This window comes from Geotrypetes seraphini, chromosome 17 (assembly GCF_902459505.1).
Source record: "Geotrypetes seraphini chromosome 17, aGeoSer1.1, whole genome shotgun sequence".
NCBI lineage: Eukaryota > Metazoa > Chordata > Amphibia > Gymnophiona > Dermophiidae > Geotrypetes > Geotrypetes seraphini.
This window is the reverse complement of record NC_047100.1, coordinates 21,095,781-21,120,857: the sequence shown is the minus strand read 5'-3', so window position 1 is coordinate 21,120,857 and position 25,077 is coordinate 21,095,781. Positions and strand designations below refer to the sequence as shown.

The 25,077-nt window shown below is 41.0% G+C and overlaps 1 protein-coding gene across 7 annotated transcripts in view; it reads left to right on the top strand.

Annotated features, from left to right (window-relative positions):
* The window catches only part of CADPS (calcium dependent secretion activator), a 447,229-nt gene that overhangs the window by 285,436 nt on the left and 136,716 nt on the right, over nucleotides 1-25,077 (top strand). For all 7 annotated transcript variants that reach the window (XM_033925902.1, XM_033925901.1, XM_033925899.1 and 4 more), the window contains one exon: nucleotides 10,457-10,598. In XM_033925902.1, coding sequence (XP_033781793.1) covers nucleotides 10,457-10,598 — 142 coding nt within the window. The remainder of the gene's footprint in view (nucleotides 1-10,456; nucleotides 10,599-25,077) is intronic.

The following is a 25,077-nucleotide window of genomic DNA, read 5'->3' as shown; positions in this document are numbered from 1 at the left end:
CAAGGACGGCAAAGTGTTTTTGATGGAAACAGGATCTCACTTTTCTCAGGATGTGAAGGCAGAAGAAACATTTTTTTACTAGGGAGTTGAGGTGATCGTTGAAGGAAAGTGTAGAGTCAATGATGACTCCCAGAACTTTACTAGAATATTCAAGATGTAGAGTGGGGCCAGAGGACAGTGGGATGGAGGTGGGCAGTTGGTCCAATTTTGGACCGAGCCAGAGAAGTTTTGTTTTAGATACGTTCAGCTTCATCTGCACGGTTTGGGCCCAGGATTGAAGGTTTGATATACATGAGGATATGTTCGCCGAGAGGTTGTTGAGGTTCCGGTCGGTCTCAAGGAGTACAAAGATGTCATCTGAGTAAGTGTAGAGTGTTTCAAGGGGGGAGAGATGGAGGAGTTTAAGGGAGGACATATAAATGTTGAAAAGAATAGGAGAGAGAGGTGAGCCTTGCGGGACTCCACAGATCGGGTTCCAGGGGGAGGAGGAAGTGCCCTTCATGTTGACTATGTCGGAGCAGGAGCGTAAGAACTTCGAGAACCAGTCAAGGGCTGTGGAGTTTATGCCTATCTCGGTGAGTTGGTAAATAAGAATATCATGATGGACAACATCAAAAGCTGCAGAGAGGTCGAATTGAAGAAGGACGGCGAACTTGTTGCGGGAATGGAGATATTGAACTTTTGAGATTAAGGAGGTCAGAAGGGATTCGGTGCTGAAATTGAGACGGAAGCCGTATTGGTAGAGTTGAACGGTAGCTGGATGGTGAAGAGGGGTCAAGCTCGGGTTTTTTCAGTAGTGGGGTTAGGGAAATATGACCCATTTCTGGGGAGAAGAAACCCGAATGGAGGGCGGAGTTTATGAGAATGGTAAGAGATGAGATGGCCTGAGGGGGAGTGTTCTCATAAAGGTAGGAGGGGAAAGGATCCAAGGTACAGTTGCAGGATTTCAATTTGAGGCAGAGATTATAGACCAGGGATTCGGAAACAAGATCGAAAGAAGACCAGGATCTGTCTGCTGGGATAGGGTAGAAGTCTGTTGGGAAAGGGTTGGGGTCAATTGGAATCAGAGATTTGTAGGAGACTGCAGGTGGGAAGGAGCACCTCAAGGTGGAGACCTTATCGTTGAAGAACTTTGCTAGAGAATCGGCTGAGGGGGAGGAGGGAAGTATAGAGTCATTTTTGGAGGTTAAGGAATGCCAGATGTTGAATAATGTGCTACTCTGATTGTTGGATTTGGAGATTTTGTCGCCGTAGAAGTTTTTTCTAGCTCTATACTTATTCAAGTGTATTCCCTCTAGTTGATATCCCCCGAATTTCTCTTTTCCCCAGTATGATAACCGCATCTCCACCTCCATGTTGATGCTGTGTACCTCCTCCGTTTTGCTTGAGGCTGTTTAACCCTTTCTGAGCTTTCTGGGAAGATGAGATATAAATCTAAATAAATAAAGCTCATGACAGTTATTTCTGTTTTATCCCCATTATGCATGGTACACATCTTGTTTGTACTATTTTTGGCTGTGTGCTCTTTGTACATTTCACAATTAATAAAGAAAAACAATTGAACTACAAAAAAGAAGATTTAAACAGTTAAGATTTATTGTAATGGGGCCATAGGGTTTAATGCATAAATCCCCACTGACAATGAGGGTTTGAGTCAGAAAGGATGGCATCACTGAGGCCCTGGAAGAAAAAGAAACGAGGAAAAAAGAAAATTATATGATAGTACAGTAGATTTATTATTTATGTGAGATTACTACTATTATCTTTGAAGCAATTGCATTTATAAATCATCCAGAGAGAATGGATATATTACGGACACAAGTACAAAAGGTTTCAGTGGAGTTCTCTGAGCTACAAAAAGTTCCATCTATCCTGATTAAGGATAAGGTTTATACAAATAGAAGGCTTGAGAATCTAGAAAACCCCATGAGATAATTGAACTAATGGTTCTTGAACTATCCTAAACATCCTATATTTTCATCTAATCAATTTAAAACAAAGTGTGGTTATTACCAAAAGATGCTATGGGACTTGTTTAAAAAAAAAAAAAAAATCCAAAAAGTGGCATAAAGGGGCAAATGAATGTTTTTCTTACCAAACCCTTCCAATTCGCCATTTTCAAAACCTACTTGTAGGAATCAGGAAGTGATATCAGAGGGAAAGACGAGTCCAGTGCGAGCAGTATGTATGAGATGCTGCTAGTGGTTGGCGAAGATTTGAAGAGGTATGGCGTGGCGATGATGAAGGAGTGCAGGGAGGTGGGCACACAAGACAGTGATGCCAGTGCCTCTGACTTGCCATCTCCACCCTGGGTGCAAGCTTCCCTCACCACATCACTGACCAATCTCTTTCATTTGAAAGGAAGCTTTAGAATAAGCAGTCATAGGATGAAAGCAGAAGCAGAAAGACTCAGGAGTAATCAAAGGAAATAATGATTTTCAGAAAGAGTGGTAGATGAATGGAACGGCCTCCTAGTGGAGATTGAAAAGATGAGAACTGTATCTAAATCCAATAAATTATGAAGAATAGGGGGCACTTGATGAAGTTATAGGGAAACACTTTTAAAACCAATAGGAGGAAATTAAGATCTGGAATGCATTGCCAGAGGATGTAGTAAGAGCAGTTAACATAGCTGGTTTAAAAAAAGGTTTGGACAAATTCCTGGAGGAAATAACAAAATAATAAAGATGATAAAGATATTATATAAACAACCTACCACCAGACTCCTTATTAATGGAAGTCTTTCACAACAATTTCACCCCTCTAGAGGGACTAGACAGGGTTGCCCTCTCTCCCCACTGCTGTTCAATATTGCATTAGAACCTCTGCTGATAGCAATTAGGAAAAATCCATTAATTAAGGGATTTGAATATGGAGATCAAACAATTATGCTGATGACATATTATTATATATATCGCCAGAAGCCATTCCTCATCTTCTAGACACTATAAAGGAATATTCCACTGTCTCCGGATACAAATTGAACCAAGCCAAAACTGAAGTTATGCCTATAAATTGTAGGTCTTTAAGTAGAATTGAAGGACTATGATTATGACAGATTGAACTATAATTTTTGGTGGAACTCAGTTTGCCATATATATAAGATGGAGCGTACATTTGCAACACAAAAAGGATATATGGATAAGTTCAAAAGGATTTGGGGACCATTAACAGATTTTTGCAATGACTGATTTTAATTTTTTCCCATAATAAGATAATGGTTAAAGAAGGGAGGGAGGGAAGGGGTAAGGAATTTATTCTCTTTATTATACATTATAAAAAATATATCATAATGAGTGATAGTCTTATGTGAAATTAACGCAATAAAGGGAGGGAAAAGGGTTCATAATTAAATAATAATTGATAAAATCTTTACAATATATATGTTATATAAATTCATAAGAAAAATAATATAAAATATGGTTTATATAAAGTACATTATAGAGATATCAAGTGTATTGTTAAGATAATTGTATGGAAAATTTATAACACTTGTTGATATATGAAAAAAATCAATAAAAAAAACTTAACAAAGAATTGAAGGACTATGGGTTCACATGGTCAGAAAATAAAATCAAATATTTGGGTACGCTATTTGGATCTACATTAGAGGAATCAGCATTATACAATGCAGAATACCTAATAAATACAAATAAAGAATTAACATCTAGATGGTCACCATTGAATATTCCATGGTAGGGAAGAATGGAGACAATCAAAATGATGATTGCACCCAAGATTAATTATTATATTGTAGATGTTTCCAGTACTATTTAAGCTTGAAATATACAAACAAATGGATAATTTACTAATCCATTTCTCTGGAATAATAAACAGCCCCATATTGCACTTAAGAAGCTTAAAGCCGCTAAAGAGAATGGAGGGACAAATTTTCCAAGCTTCATTGATTATTATCATGCATACCTAATGGGACAGGCTAGTCAATGGATCAACATGTTAGAGGATGCCGAGAAGCCTATGTGGCTCAAATTGGAACAAGAAATATATGGCACTAATACTCTAAAGTATATTGCACAAGCCCCTAAATTAAATTTACAAAGTTCCAACTTAGTCATCGTATCCACAAAAAGCCATTCAAGGCGTAGATCTTACCACTTTTAATATTTATAAGTATTTCAATATTTTTAGTGCTTTAAAATAAAGCAAAAGGATCCTCCTAGAGCCATCTACTGCCATCTAGGCTCACACTTTTTTACCCGGTTTTCCCAATTTTGTTGTTTTACAAGGTATGGGACAGAATTCATGAGTCTCCCTTTGTTAAGGAGGACACGGAGAAGGTACCTATAGTCTGTGTTCATGTGGATAGGAAGGAATACCCCCAAGCCTTATTGTCCCTGAAACACAAAGACCAGTCGTATGTTATGCGATTGGCCATCTTGGAGTCTTCACCTTTCCCTTTGATTTTGGGCAAAGATTGGCCAGGCTTAGGGCAGGTTATCATTCTGACAAGCAAACAGAAGCACAAGGAAATACAAATTTAAAAAATGACATTTCAAAAGATATAAGAACATAAGAATTTGCCTCCGCTGGGTCAGACCAGAGATCCATCCCGCCCAGCGGTCCACTCCCGCGGTGGCCCTCCATGCCCATCACCTGTGCAATGGTATCTGACTATTCCTATAACCTATCTCAACTCCTATCTGTACCCCTCAATCCCCTTATCCTCTAGGAACCTATCCAAACCTGCTTTGAAGCCCTGTAACGTGCTCTGGCCTATCACGGCCTCCGGAAGCGCGTTCCATGTGTCTACCACCCTCTGGGTGAAAAAGAACATCCTAGCGTTTGTTCTATACCTGCCCCCTTTTAATTTCTCCGAGTGCCCCCTTGTACTTGTGGTTCCCCACAGTGTGAAGAATCTGTCCCTGTCTATCTTTTTTATGCCCTTCAGGATTTTGAAGATTTCTATCATGTCTCCTCTAAGTCTCTGCTTTTCCAGGGAGAATAGCCCCAGCTTTTTCAACCTGTGAGCATATGAGAAGTTTTCCATACCCCTTATCAGTTTAGTCGCTCTTCTCTGGACTCCCTCAAGTACTGCCATGTCATTCTTGAGGTACAGCGACCAGTACTGGACACAGTACTCCAGATGCGGACGCACCATTGCACGATACAGTGGCAAGATGACTTCCTTCGTCCTGGCCGTGATACCCTTCAACATTTGGGTATATGAAACAAAATAAATTGGAAGTACTAACACAAAACCATGGGGTACTTTTACTAAGGCACGCTAGCCTTTTTAGCGCACGCTAAATGCTAATGTGTCCATTATATTCTATGGATGCATTAGCATTTAGCGCACGCTAAATCGGCTAATGTGCCTTACCCCCATGTTTCCAGTTTGTCCCATCTTTCCTCTCCCTACATCAGTATACTTACCCTCTGACACTGTATCTCCTCGTCCCATGGCCTGTCTCCTACACCAGTGTTTTTCAACCGCTGTTCCGCGGCACACTAGTGTGCCGCGAGATGTTGCCTGGTGTGCCGTACGGTCAGGGCCGCCATCAGGGCAGTACCACCAGTCCTGCATTCAGGGGCCCGGAGCTGACAGGGGGCCCGGGCTCCCCCAGGGTCCTAGGCCACAGTCTAGGGAGAGGGGCGGTCCGCCCCACGTGGACAGGAGAGAGCTGGACGGGGGACCCGCGGAGTTCAATACATCTCGAGCCGCGAGGCTCGTCTTCTGTTCCTGCCTGCCCTGCAGCTAACATATAGCCGATCGCAAGCGTTTCCCGATGTCAGCGCTGACGTCGGAGGGAGGGCTTAAGCAAAGCCTGCCCTCCGACGTCAGCGCTGACGTCGGAGAATACTTCCGTTCGGCTATTTGTGTGCGGCAGGGCAGGCAGGAAGCAGAAGACAAGCCTCGCGGCTTGAGCTTCGTTTTGCTGAGAAAGTTGCAAAGATGGGCTGGGAGGCAAACACGGAACACAAAAGGGGGGAGGGAGTGCGTTTTGGACACAAGGCATGAACTTGGGAGAGAGGAAGGGAGGGAAAGAGATGCTGAGGTGGGGGAGGGAATGGGTTTTTGGACACAGAAGGCATGGACTTGGGAGAGAGGAAGGGAGGGAAAGAGATGCTGAGGTGGAGGGAATGTGTTTTTGGACACAGAAGAAATGGACTTGGGAGAGAGGAAGGGAGGGAAAGAGATGCTGAGGTGGGGGAGGGAATGCGTTTTTGGACACAGAAGAAATGGACTTGGGAGAGAGGAAGGGAGGGAAAGAGATGCTGAGGTGGGGGAGGGAATGAGTGTTTGGACACAGAAGGCATGGACTTTGGAGAGAGGAAGGGAGGGAAAGAGATGGTTGTGTACACGGGGAATAGAAGAAAGGAGAATTTTTGGTCATAGGGAGGGAGTGAGGTACAGATAGTGGCATACCAGGGTGGGGGGGGCGGTCTGCCCCACCCCGGGTTTACGTCCCAAGGGGGTGCACAGCTGGCCACCCTCCAGTGTTGTCCCTAGGCCGGCAAACTGTGGCTCTTTAGCCACTTGAGTGCCACCGCCGCCATTGGGAACAGGCCGGCGCCAAGTTCTCCCTGCTTTTCCCTGTGGGGCCGGCCAACTCTCGCCACTCGCGTCAATTCTGGCGTCGGAGAGGACGTTCTGGGCCAGCCAATCGCTGCCTGGCTGGCCTAGAACGTCCTCTCCGACGTTAAAATTGACGACGGGTGGCGAGAGTTGGTCGGCCCCGCGGGGAAGAGAAGCAGGGAGAACTTGGTGCCGGCCTGTTCCCGATGGCGGCGGTGGCACTCAAGTGAATTACTTTATATATAGTCAATATAGGCACAGAGTTAAATTTTTTAACATTTTCTAATGGTGGTGTGCCTCGTGATTTTTTTCATGAAACAAGTGTGCCTTTGCCCAAAAAAGGTTGAAAAACACTGTCCTACACTAACTGGATAGCCTCCTGCAACAATGTAACCTTCCTTCACAATGTGATGTAACTATTTCACCTCTTGCAACAATCTAAGCTTTCTCTACAATGTAATATAACTATTTCCCCATGATACTGCACGGGCCTCTTATCTTGTAAATCTGTACTAGATAAGTGTGATTCAGAAATTCTGATTAGATTAGATATAACCCCCCCCCTCCCCCAATTCATCCACAGCTCTGCCTTCCAGAGCTGTACCGAATATCATGTTTTACCATTCAGCTGAATATGAATAATGAAAAATATGGTTTGGCCAAATATGAATACAAATACAAATGGGCATTAAGCTTTAACATAGCAAATAAAAAAAAAAAAGAAGCAAGGTGAAATCAAAGATCAAGTGTTTATTTCAGTGGGATTTAGCATAGTTCAGCCCTGGATGATTAGTATTCAAATTTAAATCATTATTCGGTTGAATACGAATAATGTATTCAGGGTACTATTCAAGGCCAAATCGAATATGACTATTTGGTACAGCCCTACCATCCTAGTTTGTACCTTCTTATTGACAAGGCATGTAAATTTAAGCCAGTTGGTATAGCAGAAAAAGTCTTTTTATGTGCATATGTGACCACTTACATGCAAAAAAATAAATAAAATTTATTTTTAAAAAAATTTCCCTTAGGAGGTATTTTATAAGGGACTTAAGTTTCAAGTTTCAAGTTTATTAGGATTTTATATACCGCCTATCAAGGTTATCTTAGCGTTTTTTACAATCAGGTACTCAAGCATTTTCCCTATCTGTCCCGGTGGGCTCACAATCTATCTAACGTACCTGGGGCTATGGAGGATTAAGTGACTTGCCCAGGGTCACAAGGAGCAGCGCGGGGTTTGAACCCACAACCCCAGGGTGCTGAGGCTGTAGATCCAACCACTGCGCCACACACTCCTCATAGCAAGGCCAGTTTAAGCCATGAAAGAGGTAAGGCACTGCCTGAGGGCGCCAAACCGTAAGAATGCCAAAAGCCTGCTTCACTGTCTAATCCTTCACATTGGTGAGAGCATGAGGGTTACTTCATGTTCTTGTGTTTAAACCGCTCAAAAATCAAGCCACTATATCTAGTACAAAAATACGAATCCAAATTTCAAGTACTAGAATATAATCCCAATCCTGGACCCACTCTCATGTAAATGTGGGGTATATACTACCGATTGATGCAACCGACAAAAAATTTTAAATTTTTTTTTTTTTTTAATTTCTTTATCCTTTTTCAAACTTACATCAAGTGCACAAAAAGAACAACATGAAATACTATCATATAACACTTGAACATCATACATTATATTCTTAATATGTAAATTATTTAAAAACCCTCCCCCCACCCATCTTTCTATACATTCATTAAAACTATCATATTTTTGTATGGACCTTCAGAATCTAACCAGGCACAGCATACTTCTGGTTTTTTACATTTCCATCGGTCCAACTTTTATTGAATTCTTATGTACATGAATTTTTTATCTCGTCATTCTTCCTGTCATTAAATAACCATCACTTAGCTTTAGGATTATTCTTCAGTGCAATATTTATCTTCGGTTAAGCCACCTCTCCCGACATGCATGTTTCACTGGAAACTCTCTTCAGGGTCGAGGGGAACTTAAACATTTGAGGGAGCTACCATCTGCCATAGATCATCATAGCGGATGGTAGCTCTCTCAAATGTTTTAGTTCCCCTCGAAACATGCATGTCGGGAGAGGTGGCTTAATTGAAGATAACTATTGCGCTGAAGAATAATCCTAAAGCTAAGTGATAGTTATTTAATGACAGGAAGAATGACGAGATAAAAAAATTCACGTACATAAGAATTCAATAAAAGTTTGACCGATGGAAATGCAAAAAAAAACAGAAGTATGCTGTGCCTGGTTAGATTCTGAAGGTCCATACAAAAACTTTAAAATTATTTTGCCAGTTGCATCAATCGGTAGTGTATTCCCCACATTTACATGAGAGTGGGTTCTAGTACTTGAAATTTGGACTTGTAATTAAATCTGCAGTATTGTTGGCCATCATGCAGAGAGAATAGCACAGTGGCCACAACAAAATGACGTACTCTCACCACAGTTAAAAGGGCTTATGTGGGACATTGGTGTGTGGGGGGGGGGAGAACACCGCAAAGCAAAAGTTGGCTAAGAGCACCACAACTCCTTGAGCATTTCATGGACTTGAATGTAAAATAGTGTTTTTTTTAATGTGCTCAAGTGGTCTGTTATAAAATTGCCCTGGGTAAACCCAGGTAAATGTAGATTCACAGATTAGCATAAAAGGCTAGAGAAAAGAACAAGTAGGCAAAATGATAGAGACCAAATCTATCGAGCCAAAGGATGAGATCACCATTATGGCAATCAAGGGTACTTATTGACAGCTTTAAAATAAACCAGTGACCTAACATACCCCCCTCACCCTTTTACAAAACCACGAAAGCGGTTTTTAGCACAGGCCGGCACACATAGAGCTCCTATGAGCATTGGGAGCAGTGCAGACCATTCAGCGTGCTGACTTGTGCTAAAAACCACTATTGTGGTTTTGTAAAGGGGGGGATAATCATGTTTAAGTAAAACACGCTACAGGGTTTATGGTGACATCATGAAAAATAAAATGGTGCAAAAATAAATGTGACTACAGTGTAAATGAATATGCGACAAATGTAAATTGAGAGACAATGTCAAAACCAACACACCATACTGGTGAACAGACTGCAACAAACTATGAAAAATGCAAAACATATTAAGAACATATTCAAATGTAGAATGAAACTAACATCTTTTGTCAGATTAGAATTTTTTTCATATCAGCATTTTTTTAAATTCAGATCACAGTTCCTTTACATGGGAATTAATTCATTTTTAACCCCTGTGAAGCAGTTTTTAACTCCGGCTGGCACGCTGAATGCTCTGTGTTTCTCTCGACACTTATAGAGTTCCTATGAGCGTCAGAAGCAACGCAGAGCATTCAGCGCTCCAGCACGCGCTAAAAACCGCTTCCGTGATTTTGTAAAAGTGGGGGTTGGTTTGTTGCAGTCTGTTCACCAGAATGGTGTTTTGGATTTGACATTGTCAGTCTTTGTTTGTGGCATATTCATTTTTATTTTATTCACATTTATTTCTGTGTTGTTTTTTTTTGTTTTTTTTTTACAGATATCACCATATTCCTGATGCAGGCTTTTGCCGAAACATGGCTGCATCAGGTCAGTGGTTTATTTTAAAGTTACCAATAAACACTTTCATTTGCAATACTAATGTTCTTCCTATGGTTTGCTTGACCTAGTCACTCTTGAGCAGGTTAATTATTTTGCCCACATGGTGGTTGCATTGATACATAACCTTTATGTTTAGGCATAACTTATCTACAGATCTGCCACATAAGTTAAGCAGCCTGTTATAAAAAAAAGAAATCCTTCTGATAATACCATGTGACAGCATCACCCTTTATTGCAAAATGCCAGTATTTGCATACTTTTCTTCCGAGATAATTTGCAAATTCTTACTATGCATATAAATTATTTATTTCTAGATAACATGTGCAATGGAAAATTTCACAAACATCTCCAAGACCTGTTCGCTCCACTCGTTGTCAGATATGTCGACCTGATGGAGTCCTCAATTGCACAATCAATTCACAGGGGCTTTGAGCGGGAATCGTGGGAGCCAGTGAAGTAAGAGAATCTCCTTTGCTACAATCGCAGTTTGGTTGCAGATGGACGGAGGCTCTTTCAGAGATTGAATGGCAATGCTAGTCTGCAAGTTCAAGCGATGCGTTACAAACATGAATTTTATATTACATATATAAGGTTGATCTCTTAAAGTTTCTAAGAGGAAAAGCAAGTATTTGTGTGTGTGTTTGCACCCTCTGAAGTCCACTTTCAACGATATAGATATGGGAAAATAGATACAGTAACTTTTTCAGGGGTTGCATTGTTACCTCTTAAAGAAAATTCCTTCTTTATGAAAAGAGCATTCAAATATTTTTTTATCATTTGTATTTTAAGGCTATATTTACTAAAGCATGCTTGTTGGTTCTTTTTTACATAAAATAGGACTTGAAGTAAATAAAACATGTACACTTCTTCCACATTCGTGGGTTTATTACTCGCAACTTCGATTATTTGCGGTTTATTGCCTCCCAAACAAAATTAAATTTTAAAGGCTGCCTCTGATCCATCCCTGCCTCCCTCCTGCGGCCTGGACCTCTCCAGACCTTACCTACCTGGTGGTGACGCAGGGCAGGAGCGATCTTCCTATGCTCCTTCTTCATGCAGAGCCGTCAACAAAAGTGTGTGCCGTGAGTTCCCGTTGTAGTCTTGTGAGACCATGGGAACTCATGGCAGCCATATTTGTTGACGGCTCTGTACAGGGCAGGAGCGTAGGAAGATTGCTGCTGCCCCGAAAGACCACTAGACCACCAGGTAAGGTCTGGGGACGCAGGAGAGAGGCGAGGGTGGGTCAGAATTGGTCCTAAAAGTTGTTCACGATTTTTCAATATTCGCGGGCCGGCTCTGCCCCTAACCCCTGTGAATATTGAGGGGGAAATGTAGTGCCTTTTACTAATTCTAGCCCTTAGTTCAGTACTTGGGCTGTGTTATAACACTTGTGTTTAGTGCATGTTGCAAAACCAATGCAGTGGAGCCTTTGCTTGTGTTTACTTCGGTTCTGCGTCAGAATATGTAGATGCAGTAAATAACTGTGGATCTTCTTTATGTGGGGAGATGGAGGGTCCATGCTACTGAAAACATTTAAAAATATTAGGGGTGGGAAAGAAGATATTCAGTTCCATCCTCCAGAAATGTGTTCTCGTGCATAATTTTTTGTACTATCCTGAGGCTGGCAGAATAGAGATCATGGTCCATGAGAAAAGTTTTGTCTGAAAGGCGCGCTTGTTCTTCAGTTGTTTGTATGGTCATCTAGTTCATAGAAGAATTCCCTTCAAAGGAACACACATAGCCCGTACTTCAAAGTTACATTTCATTTTTTTACACGTATGCTTAATACTGCGTCCGTATATGGCCATTTGGTTGAGGATGGGCTGGGAAAGGTTTCAACTGCTGCGATGGTTTAGATGGGCTGGCGTGAGCTTTCACGGTGACTTCAGTAGATGGAACCTAAGCACAGTGCTGGCCAGAGCTTTGGGTTCTGGCCCAGAAATAGCTAAGAAAAAGGAAAATTTAATTTAAATCAGTAATTTAAAGAGAGGGTAAGTTTGGGCAGACTGGCTGGACCATTCGAGTCTTTATCTACCGTCATTTACTATGTTACTTTCCAGCATAATTAAAATCAGATTTTAGTGATTTGAGTGTTTTAAATTATGATAATATTTAATTATAAATTTTATTTTTTAAATTGCCACTACTTTCTCTCTATGTGCCTAATTCAAGATCCTGATCATAGCACTAGGGTTGAGTTTCCCTAGTAGTTTAGTGGCCAAGGACAGAGCAGTCAATCTCTTCAAAATGGCACCTCAGCAGTCTCATGGTACTGCCACTAGGGGTCATTCTGATACATAAGGGCGATTGTCTCTCTAATCCTCCTCCATAACTAACAGTCAAAATACACAGACACTTTCAGCACGAACACCTTTTGCTAGCTCATTTTCAAAGACAAAACACTGGATTAGCAGCCGGAATATCTCAATTTCAAAATGAGGCCTGATTCTTCGAAGTTTCCATAAACTGAAAATTTTATTGACGACTATCTGGGCATGAGCTTCAAAAGTTAAGTATTTGTCAACAATTACCCCTAAAAATTTCAGTTTCAATTCCAGTGGATATATATTGTTATCAATCCTAATTTCTTGTCGTAAATAGAATTAAAAGAGGGTACTTATTGACAAGAACTTTGTTTATACAAAACACAGCAATTAAACGGATAACAAAAGCAAAAATGTTTGGTCATGTGACACCTCTTTTGATCAATGCACTTTGGCTACCAATCACTTACAGAATAACATATAGAATATTACTCCTAGCATTCAAAACTCGTTCTTTTCATATCCCCAAATTTATAGACAGAATTCTGATTCCATATGCCCCTTAAGATCGCTCCGATCGAACACTCAACATATACTATTAATACCTTCATTGTGTCAAACTATATACGATACTACCTGTTCATCGATTTTCTCTGTAAATTCTGGAATTCCATGCCGATTTATTTACAGGATGAATCATCGTTAGACCACTTTCTGCTTCAGAATTTGGACTTCTTTTTCAACCGAGAAAAGTCCAACCTTACCTGAACTCCTTCCATTCTGTTTATAGGGACACATATAAATACAAGAAAAGAGAAGGCTGTTGTACCAAACAACACAGTCTCTACTATTGAACGTCTTAGTATATCCCTTGGCCAAAGAAGCGCCACAGTGGCCCACTCAATCTCCTAGGGTTATGTTAGCCACAGTGCATGTTCTCCCTTTAGCTGGACTGTACATAAGACCCACTGCAGTGACATTGCAAACAGCATTGGGATCAACACTGATAGCCTGTCAGCAGGAAAATAACATACACTCTTTCCATTACACAATCTCCAAAGTGGTGGATCTGTCAAGGAACCTTAACAAAGGCTACCTATCCAGCTTCTACATTCCACCATAACTCTTACCACAGAAACATCCCCTTAAGTTGGCTGAGTATGAGGAAAGGTTGTTTTCTTTCTTCTTGGATTATGGGGTTTTTTAATTACTTAAAATATGTCTGCTCACATTCCATTTATGAGTGCCTAGTAGTAATACTCTGCTTATGTTGTTTGAATTTTTTTTGTCTATATTTTAAGGCAGCTTGCATCTTTTCTTATATTATCATTGGATAAATGACAAATGCTTATAAAATAAATTGCAATATATTATGAGGCTCTTTTATTAAAGAGCATAGTTTTGGCACACAACCTCAGTTTTAATGCAAAAAGTGATGTGCATTTAATGCGGGGGGGGGGGAAGTCATCAGTGCCATTTTGGTCAACAGTGCTAGGAGTCATCAGTGCCATTTTGGATTTGGGCACAGAGGATGATCCGTGCCACTTGGCACTACTTGGCCACCAATGCTGTCTTGGTAAGTGCCGGGGACAATTAGGGGGGTTATAGGTCCAAGGAGTGGAGTTTTGTGAAGTGGTGGTAAGCACCACTGCAACAAGAGTGACAGCGGGCTGTGCTACTAAACTGCCGGTGACACATCTGCATTTACCACGTCCTCTTGAAGTGGCAGTAATTTGAGCTGCAGTATCGGTCATGACAGGTAGCACGCAGTACCAACCCGTGTGCTGTCAGTTTGATAAAACCTCTGCCCACCAGATCCTGTTCACTCCCATGTTAAGTTTCAAGTTTTTCAATTTGATATACCGCCTATTTCACAATCTAAGCGGTTTACAAAAAATTGAACACTAATAAAAACAAATTCAATTTAAAACAGACATACAAAAGGAATGTAGGGAAAACTTCTACAATTATTGTTATATAAAAATTAAAAGGAAAATTAAAATCAGGAGCGGAGCAAACAATGAAGGGAAAGGATAGACGGATTACCCCCCCCCCCCCCCCAGAATAACTACTTAAGCAGGAACACCCCACCCCAACAGGACCAGCTCAAAAAACCACTTCCCCCCTCTCAGGATTCAACCCCTAAAGCAGAAAAGCCATTCCCCCACCCCCATGTAAGCATGATGTGTGTGTGTGTATATACATATATATATACATACATACATACACACATCATGCTTACACCCTTTCTCCATCCCTGAGCTCCAGGGTGGGATTCCCTAGTAGCCTCTTCAAAATGGCACCTTTGATCTCTAACAGCAGCCTCATGGGACAGCCACTAGGGATCATCCTGCTACATAAGGGTGATTGTCTCTCTAATCCTCCTCCGTAAATAACAGACAAAACACCCAGACACTTTCAGCATGAACACCTTATGCTAGCTCATTTTCAAAGGCAAAACACCTAGGTAGATTCCTTAAACTACTATATGCTTTCAAAGTATTTTCTCCCATTCTGTGTCCAAAGCGAATCTCTTTTCAAAATGGGGACTGTAATGTTTGGGCTTTAGCACTCGTTCCCATCTGTTTGAATGGCATTTTGCCCACCCACAGGTTGGTGGGGCTCCTTCTCTAAGACTTGGTGGTTAGTAGGAATGAAACAATACAGTATTTGGAAGAAAAAGCATTTTGATTTCTCATCTTCATGAAGACTGTGTTGTGCTATAATACTCCATATTGGTTCGTCAGTTTTCAGTGCATCACACCTGTTGGCACCTCTTTGCCAAAAAAAGGAGAAGATTATGTGAATACTGGACAGAGAGAAGACATGGAATTCACTGGCACTCACCGTTGCCAACAAAACAGATTGCATTGCATCTGAAGCTTTGAAACCCATTAGGCCCACATGGGGTGTCAAAATGTATGTAGCAGAAGTGTGCATCTCGTAGACCCTCTGTGTGAAAGAAATGCCATGTCAGGACCAGGGTATATACTTGACATAAAAAAGTATGCATGAGAGTCCAAGAGTTGTATATGTAGTGTAAGACATGAAGAGCAAGCTATAGGCACATGCCCCATACAAAACAGCAACAAATAGTCTATAAGTCAATGAGGGTGTGGAAGAGTAAGGGGTTATCTTCCACTAATACTACCATTCCACCTCCATATAGCAGGGGCTGCTAGCCCAAGGCTGAGCTGACCACACTGGGCTTTACAGTTCAGTGCTGAGCCACATTAACAAGGTAACCCTGCTGAGTCAGGGGGCATGACCTCAGCAGGGAGGTGTTCATCTGCCACAAAGGAGAATTATTCGGGGAAGTCCCCATGAGAGAGAAAAATCTCTGAGGAAGAAAGGAGTCCTGGGAAGAGAGAAACTTCCCCTTTCCTAGCTTTAGGCTGAGGGAGCCTTGGAAAGATTTGGGACGTGTGTAAGAACCTCCAGGGGTAACTGGCCTCTACTGAAACAGGGTAAGCCAAGCCCATAAGGAGAATTATTGTGGAAGTGACTTAAGGATATGAGAACTAAGCAATTGTTTGTACCTTTCCTGAGTCTGTGAGGTTAAAGAGTCAGGTCTCTAGAAAAATTAAAACTTTCTGGCTGTTGCGCTTTTTACCAATGGTTGTTTTTGCTGTTTTGAGTGCATGTGAGCAGTGCTCCGGGTGAGTCTGGATTGAACTCTGCCACAGAAGGCTATTAGTGGTATTTCATTATGTGAACATATGTGCACCTTGTTCAACAAAAGGACTAAAAGAAGAGCAATTCTTGCATCCAGATTTAGGATATAGATAAGAGACACAACAAACAGAATATATAAAGCTTCATGTGTGCTAAGGTAGGGTTATCAGGAAAATCTGGACCCATGGCCATGCCCATCCCGTTCCACCTGTGTCACACCCCATTCCCCCAGCCCCGCTTCAGACGGGATACGTGGACATGGTGCAATGATGTCACCGGCCATCTCTGCTATTACCAAACTCATAAACTCCGCCCTACATTTGGGCCTTTTTTCCCCAGAATTGGGTCATATTGCCTTGACCCCACTGTTGAAAAAATCTGACCTAGACCCTTCCACACCATCTAGCTATCGCCCAATAGCAAATATCCCTCTCTTAACCAAGATGCTAGAGTTATCATATCTACCCAACTCTCATCATACTTAGATAGATTTTCTATTCTTCTTCCCTACCAATATGGCTTTCGTCCCAACTACAGCACCAAATCCCTATTGACCTCCTTGATCTCAAAGGTTCAACAACTTCATTCTCGAAATAAGTTTGCCGTCCTTCTACAATTCGACCTTTCCGCCGCTTTCGACGTTGTCCATCATGATATTCTCGTTTACCAACTCTCTGAGATAGGCATTAACTCCACAGTCCTAGACTGGTTCTCAAAATTCCTACGTTCTCGTTCTTACTCTGTCAACATGAATGGCACCTCATCCTCCCCCTGGAAACCGATATGCGGAGTCCCGCAAGGCTCACTTCTATCCCCCATCCTTTTCAACATTTATATGACCTCCCTAAAACTCCTCCACCTATCCCCCCTTGAAACAATCTACAATTATGCAGATGACATCCTCGTCCTCCTTGAGACTGATTCGAACCTCATCAACCTTTCAGAGAACATAGCCTCCTGTATAATGAACCTTCAATCCTGGGCCCGCATTGTTCAAATGAAACTAAATGAGTCCAAAACAAGACTCCTTTGGCTTGGTCCAAAACTAGACCAACTACCCTCCTCCATCTCTCTGCCCTCTGGCTCCACTCTGCAGCTTGAGTTCTCAAGCAATGTTCTGGGCGTCATTATTGATTCTACACTGTCCTTCAACGACCACCTCAATTCCCTGGTTAAAAAAAAAATGCTTTTTCAGCCTTCACATGCTGAGGAAAGTTAGATCCTGTTTCATCAAAATCACTTTACCGTCCTTGTCCAATCCATCATCCTTTCCAGATTGGACTATTGCAACTCTATCTACTTAAGCCTAACTAAGAAAAACCTTCATAGACTCCAGCGGATCCAGAATGCTGCGGCCAAGCTGATTTTCGCAAAAAATTAATTTGACCATGTCTCTCCGCTTCTGTCCAAGCTTCACTGGCTACCGATAATCGAAAGGGTCCACTTCAAATGCGCTTGTCTAGCTTTCAAAATCGTACATGGAATCCTCCCTCCATGTATCCCTCTTTCTTGGAACTCCTCAAATCCTAATACCACTAGATCCACCCACAAATTAAAACTATCCTTCCCCTCATTAAGAGGCATTTCCCATAAAGGAAAACTAGGGACCTCCCTTCCCTTCAGAATCACCAAGCTCCGGAACAACCTTTCCTCCCCTCTTCGGAACCTGAGCTCTCTCCAACTTTTCCGGAAACATCTGAAGACCTGGCTATTCTCAAAAATGTGATACTTACTCCATCTCTGGCATTCTAAGACGTAATGGCACTGCCCCTGCAGCCTCAAACTACCATCCCCGGATGTCATGGCGTTTCACTCCCCTGAGGCAAGCATTATTACATCGGGGAGTCTGGAGGTTGGAGCTCTGATCTCAGGGAAGCCAACTGAAGATTTCGAGGCAGAATCAGCGTCGGAGGTGGGACTGAACCAGGGAGGAAAACAAAAAAAACAACTCTACAGAACGGTGAGCACTCTGCTACTTCTCAATTTAATATATCTTTGGACAAACCTGCAGAGGTAACCCTAGATTCACTATGGGATCTTATGATTGGTCTGGTGAGGACCATAAGTCCCAGTCTTCAAACTATTGAAGGGAAATTGACTGAGCACTCCAAGGAATTAAAATAATTAAAATCTGAACTGGTTGCTTCTAATTATTCTGTTCAGAAACTTGAACAGGAAATAAAAACCTCTAAACAGTTACAAGAAACATTGGTGAGAGACAATATTAATCTCAGGAGAAAAATGGAGATGCCTGAGAACAATTCTTGTTATAACAACTTACGATTCATTAATTTCCCTAGGCTTACATTGGTAATGCTTAGGGAAATGCTTAAAAGATATTTATTGGAAATTTTGGAAATTCCAGAAGAAACAGTGCCACCATTTTCTCGAGTATTTTATATACCTGATAAAAATCAATCTCAACAGAAAAAGGCTGCAGATCAAGAGCCAATGAACGATTCAGAATTGTTAGTCTTCTGATACTGAGGCAGCAGTGGCATCCACTTTGATTATATCTTTAGCTCTTTCAATTGATAAAGTTTGGCTGATGAAACTTTTTTTTTTTTTTTTTAAATCGACAGAAAGAGTTTATTGGCTTTAAAGTACAAATGTTCCCTGATCTCTCACGAGAGACGAAGAAGCGCCGTCGTGATTTTCTCTCGATGAAAGCCTGAGGTTACATCTTTGGGTGCTACTTTTTATCTACGTCACCCTTGTAAGTGCATAGCGTATTACCGTATTGTTAAATATGTTTTCTTCGAACCTAGGCAGTTGACAGTATTTTTTGTCGTTAGCCTGCCTGCGAACTGAAAAACCTTGAGCCAAATTGATTAATAATATGAGACTCTCATCCCAGTTCTATAGCCTATGTTATGCTTAAATATATGTTTAAATATTTTCTTAAATCTTGCTAAACTTCATTATCTTGGATCCTAGGAGGACTTGAGCATTATTAGCTAAAGTTACTTTATTTTCTTTTTTTTTTGGTGTGAGCATTAAGCTTTAAAACTTCATTGTAATATGTAATTGCTAACTTGCTTTCTGCACAAGTGTGTACTTGGTGTTTATGTTTTCAAAAACCAATAAAGAAATAATTTTTAAAAGAAAAGGTGACAGCGAAAGCTAGAAGGATACTAGGGTGCATAGGGAGAGGTATGGCCAGTAGGAAAAAGGAGGTATTGATGCCCCTGTATAAGACTCTTGATGAGACCTCATTTCTAATATTGTGTACAATTCTGGAGGCCGCACCTTCAAAAAGATATAAAAAGGATAGAGTTGGTCAAGAGGAAGGCTATTAAAATGGTGTGTAGTCTTCGTTTTTTGCTACTTCAGCTTGTCTGCGTTGTTCTTTGCTCACATGTTTAAAGACAATAGACTGTTTTCAGTCCAATTCTTTATATGTGAGTTTGCAAATCAGCTAAGTGAAACTTTTTTCTTTTCCATCTGTGCACAGTAGTGAGCGGTTGCCTGATTTGAGATAAGATTTTCAATATGGTGGAGTTTTTTGCCAATGACAAGAAGTGTGGCAGCTTGAAGTCCTTTTGGTCTGCGTCCATATGTTTGATATTTGAGGATTTTTATCCACCTTTTTTGTGTGAATGAGCATCTCGTTTGGCCAGCCCACCTCTGGCTTGTAGCATTTTTTGTGATTTGGGGACTTTGTTTGCTACTATTTATGATTTTTATTGAGAGACGTTTAAATACCTATGTGGCGTAAATGTGCATGAGTCGAGTATCTTTCATTTGAAAGGAAGCTATGGAATGAGAGGACATAGGATGAAGTTAAGAGGTGTTAGGCTCTGGAGTAATCTAAGGAAATATTTTTATACAGAAAGGGTGGTAGGTTCATGGAACAGTCTCCCGGTAGAGGTGGTGAACACAGAAACTGTGTAATGAGTATTCTAACCCAAGATGCTTCACTGGAATGCTGCATAGCATACACAGGCTGTTTATACAAAGTGTGCCGTAGATAAGACTCCTGACACAGGCGGGTTGGGCCTAGTGCAAATTGTTGACGCATAGAGAGAGTAAATCAGAGTTGTGAAACACACCAACTCACTTGTTTTCATTTGACATCTCTGCCATTTGGTTGCTTGTGATTGATTCGTGCAGGTGACTCTCCTGTTCTGCTCATCCAACTCAGAAAACCATTTATAGAATAGCACTCCATATGGATTTTATTGTCACCCAAATTTGGTTTCCATTTACCAAATTTAGGGTCTCTTTTACAAAGCCGATTAGCGCAGGCTGCTTAGGTAATTGCCCTGAAGCCCAGAGGAATTTATGGGGCTTTTGCCGCACAGCAGCCACTAGCGTGGCTTTGTAAGGGAGGGAGGGGCTAGTCCTAAGTGTATTAGGTTTGCATTAACAGCATACCCCTGTAGGGATGTCCAGAAAAACCTAAAGTTGGAAAAACTGTGTAAATTAAAGTTTTTCCAATATCATATGATACAGTGTTATTTGGAATGATGATGAGGAAAAAAAGTCAAATTTCACCAGAAAATAACAAGCTTTTATTAATCATGACAGGGGTTGCCATTCAGCATATAACCAACAATTGGAAGAATTATAATAACCTAAATTATACATTTTGGTGGAACACAATATGTCATATATTCAAAATGGAAAGAGCAATAGCAATACAAAGAGGGACATATATTAAATTTATAAAAATATGGGGGCCATTGACAAAATATTGTAATGAATAAATAGTAGAATTTTTCTTCTTCTTTTCTTCTTTTAAATATCTTTATTATGACACACATAGAGGGGGGGTAATGAAAATAATTTCTACATAATATGTTATAATATATTATACAATATGTATTGTATGAATGAGAAGTAATAGAAGGGTGGGGGGAGGGAGAGGGGATAAAAAATATATTTAGAACATAATGTATTAGATATAAAAGTGTTATTGTATATTCATCAATTATATTTTAATATGTTGTACACTTTCTGTAAAATTTGAAAATAAAAAATAATATATAAAAAAAAAAAAAAAAAGTTTTTCCAATGAATTTGATTGTGCTTGATCAGAAAATAATTTTTTTAAAAAAATTTAAAGCCTATCTTGGGGTCACTCAAAGCTACTGATCACATAAAGCTCTGTTTTTCTTAAAATTTGCTATTATTTTTGCTTAGTGGAGCAAATTACTTGGTATTATAGCTACAATTTTATTTTTTCACTCTCAGCAAAGGAGTGCACGATTTGTGATACATTGATAAAAAGACATTTTATGCAAAAAAAATCTAGCAGTATTTTATAAAATGAACCTTAAATATCTGCTCTTTATTGTGGAAAATACCCACCTTTTTGATATAGCCTTCAATCCTTAACCCTACTCCTCTGCCCTCCGACCCAGCCATGAGATCCTATTTGTCTTTGGGAAGCAGAGTTGAGATTGTGATATTACATTACATTACATTAGGGATTTCTATTCCGCCATTACTTTGCAGTTCAAGGCGGATTACAAAAGAATTATCCAAGATGTATTACAACAAGAACTTACAAAAAAAAAAAAAAATTGATCATTTTCAAAAAGAGTGAGAAATGGGTAAGGTTATTTGTTTGGGGTAGTTGGCTTTAGTGAGAGGTAGAGTTTGAGACTTGCGGTATTATTTCTTTTTTCAGAGTTTTCTTGAAGAGTATGGTCTTTATTTCTTCTCTAAAAGTCTTGTAGTCGAGGGATGCCGTCAGTAGATTGGCGATTTGGTTGTCTAGTTTGGCTGCTTGAGTGGCCAGGAGGCCATCATATAGTTTTTTCCGTTTGACCTCCTTAATTGGGGGGGGGGGTATGAGAATGGGGTGTGAGTTTTCCTATGTTTGGTTGCGGTGTTGTGGATGAGGCGGTTATTCAGGTAGTTTGGACTGTCTCCGTATAAAGTCTTAAATATCATAATGCCTCATTCCACCAATAAGAGACAATCTCATCAGTGATGTCACAATGGCTTGATTGTCCTGTGCTCCCCTTTGCCTTCCAACCCAGCCAGCTGATTAACTGTTCCCCTTAACTGTATCCATGACATCCTGTTTGTCTGTCTTGCCTGTTTAGGTTGTAAGCTCTTTCGAGCAGGGACTGTTTTCTTACTTTTTGTGACTCTGTACAGCGCTGTGTGCGTCTGGTAGCGCTATAGAAATAATTAATAGTAGTAGTAGAAAATAACAAAAATGTAACATACTTTGCTAATAGCTATTCTTGTACAATCTCTCTGGAAGCTGAACGAATGCAATCTTGTATCTCTATTAGCTTCAGCTGCAGGGCAACTAAAAGATGATCCCTCCCCTTTGGGCTACCTGCCCGGGAGCTTCCTGTCTTGCTCAGTTTGTTCCTGCAGCTTCACTGCTTGGTTTCATCTCAGTTAATTCTGCTCGTGGTTTGTTTTCACTTCCGAGTCTTTAATTTTTTTTCACGGGTTTGCCCATGTGCTGCGGATCAACTCTATGTGAGTGATCCTTCGGCAGGAGATCGCTGACATTTTCAATTTGGTCTGCTTCTGGAGGGTGCTCTGTAAGCCTGAAACTGCAGTAAGCCCTCCGGATAGCCTGCAGATTGAATCGGGTCTCCATGTTCGGGAGCCATCTCTCCCATGGTTCGTCCGCAAAGGGGTAGAGCGCAGGCTGCTGCGGTTCCAAGGAGGTACGCCGGGATCGGAACCGCACTGTATGTCTTCCCTGATTTCCCTGAGGGGTCCTGGTGGTTATGATCTGAGGTGGCAAGGAAGTTGAGGCGGCCAGAAGATCTGAAATTCAGTTTAATCAGCTCCTGAGGCAATGATCTCCCAATGCTTGCACTGTGTAATGCTGGCTGCCATTGAAATGCATTGCAGCACATGTCTCTGTGGTGTCTGTGAGTCACAGAGTTTGCCAATTTGCTAAACACATACACTTTGGCGTAGTCATCTACCTGTGGCATTCCAAGCATCCAATGTCTTCTTAAAGATAGGATAAAGGCTGTGAAGCTGTTCAACTCCTTGCAACAAGACCGCATGCTGCACTGGGTCTGTGGTGATGCCAGTGGCAAAGGAAACTAATAGCTGACTTTGCCACTGGCATCACCACAGACCCAGAGCAGAGTAAGGCCTCGTTGCAAAGAGTTGAATAGCATCGCAGGCTTTATCCTGACTATCTCAAGAAGACATTGAGGCTCGGATTCTATAAACAGCACTGTTGTCGGCAGCTGCCTTAATCACGCAAAGGTGCCATTTATTGAATCATGCTTTTGGGAAAGGTAGGCGCCGGAATTGTAAGCCAAGCTTTCAAGGCCTACATTTCAGGCGCCTATCTATTACGTGAATCACAGCTATGGAGGTGCTTTATGACGCCTAAAGCCACTTCTGGCATTAGTTACGCCTGCAGTGGCATTAGGCATAGTGAAGTGCTGCCATAGGTTTGATTCTAGTGCCATTTTTTTGGCACTGGTAGGGTGTCTACTGACACCTAAGTTAAGGCTCCATTTATAGAACATAGGCCTGAGTAATTCAGTGTTTGGACCACCAAGATGGGCTTTAAAAACATTTTTTTAAATTATGTTCTGATCAAGGACAATCAAATTCATGGGAAAAACTTAAATTCACAGTTTTTCCAGCTTTAGGTTTTTCTGGACCATCCTACCTTAACCGTTAACAAAAAGGGATTTGGAATTACTTCATGTTAATTTTACTACTAACATGCAAGAGCGTAAAAATTTTAACCCAATTTAGTAAAAGGGCCCCACAATCATGACTGTAAATTGATTCAGATACCTTGCAGTATAGTTGTGTGAAGCAGGCCAACTTTTAGAGTATTCTTGCTTCGATTTTCTTTATTTCTGGAGTATTTTCTACAGGGATAGCCTGGACGAATTAGCCATATTATTTCAAAGGATCTACTATGCACTATGCTTTCTCACCTCTTTTTCTTACATCATTTTAAAAGAATGTTAAATGAAATGGAAGTTGTGCTTTCTGAAATGTTGCAACTTCTTCATCTTCCCTTTAAATATCAACACAGAATTCTTTACCCGTAATTTTTTCGACTGTAGGTTTTCCTTCACAATTTTGCATCACTGAGGGCAAAATTGGGAACTTTCAGCATGAATATATTAACGATCACTTAGTTAAACATTGCTTTCCCTAAGGCTTGTCAAGGTATACTTAAGACCGTTTTCCAAAAGAATACAAAGACACAACAGCTGTTGCAGATAATAGCGACCGTGGATGTTGAGAAAGTATCTTTGCGAGCACTTGAAGCGGCTGTTCCAGGAACATCAGAGGCAGCAGACTGTGTTGAGGCAGGTTTTTTTCACACTGTGCAATGAATTCAATCTGTTCCTGAGCTTATACTGAGAGAGTCTGCCTTGATGTTATTGCTGTCTTGTGTCATGCTTTTGGAGGTATTGCATGAAATCAACGTTCAACCTCATTCCGTTATCCTGTATAGCAGTGTTTCTCAGGCCCATCCCAGTCTAGTATTCAGAATATTCCCAATGAATATACATAAGCTAGATTTGCATGCAGTCTGTCTCGTGCATATTCATTTCAGCTGATTTTCAGCGCTATTTGGCTGGACAAATAGCATATAGCCAGTATTCCACCAATTGTCAGGAGGAGATAACTGGATATCTCCCACTGAATATCCGGATCAGCGGATAACCCTGTGACCGGCTATGTTGCATGGCAAAGCAGGTCTATGTTTGGCTACTAGTCCTTAGCCAGCCAGCTGCCAAATATTGGTTTGACTAGCTAAGTCCTTGGAGGTGTTGAACTTTACCCCGGAAATAGCCCCTGCGTCGAATATCCAGTATCACCACCGACCGCAGGAAGTAGCAGACCTTCAGTCTGAATATCGGGGCCATTATTGATATCTTGAAAATCAGACTGGCTAGGAATTTATTCCAGGGATGCCTCGAGAACCCTTCTGTATAGTGTACAAATATCCTGGACCTAATATTTAGCCGGCGGCAATCTTGTTATGCAGTTACCTAGACTGGTTAAGTGCTGAGTCCACCCCGGAA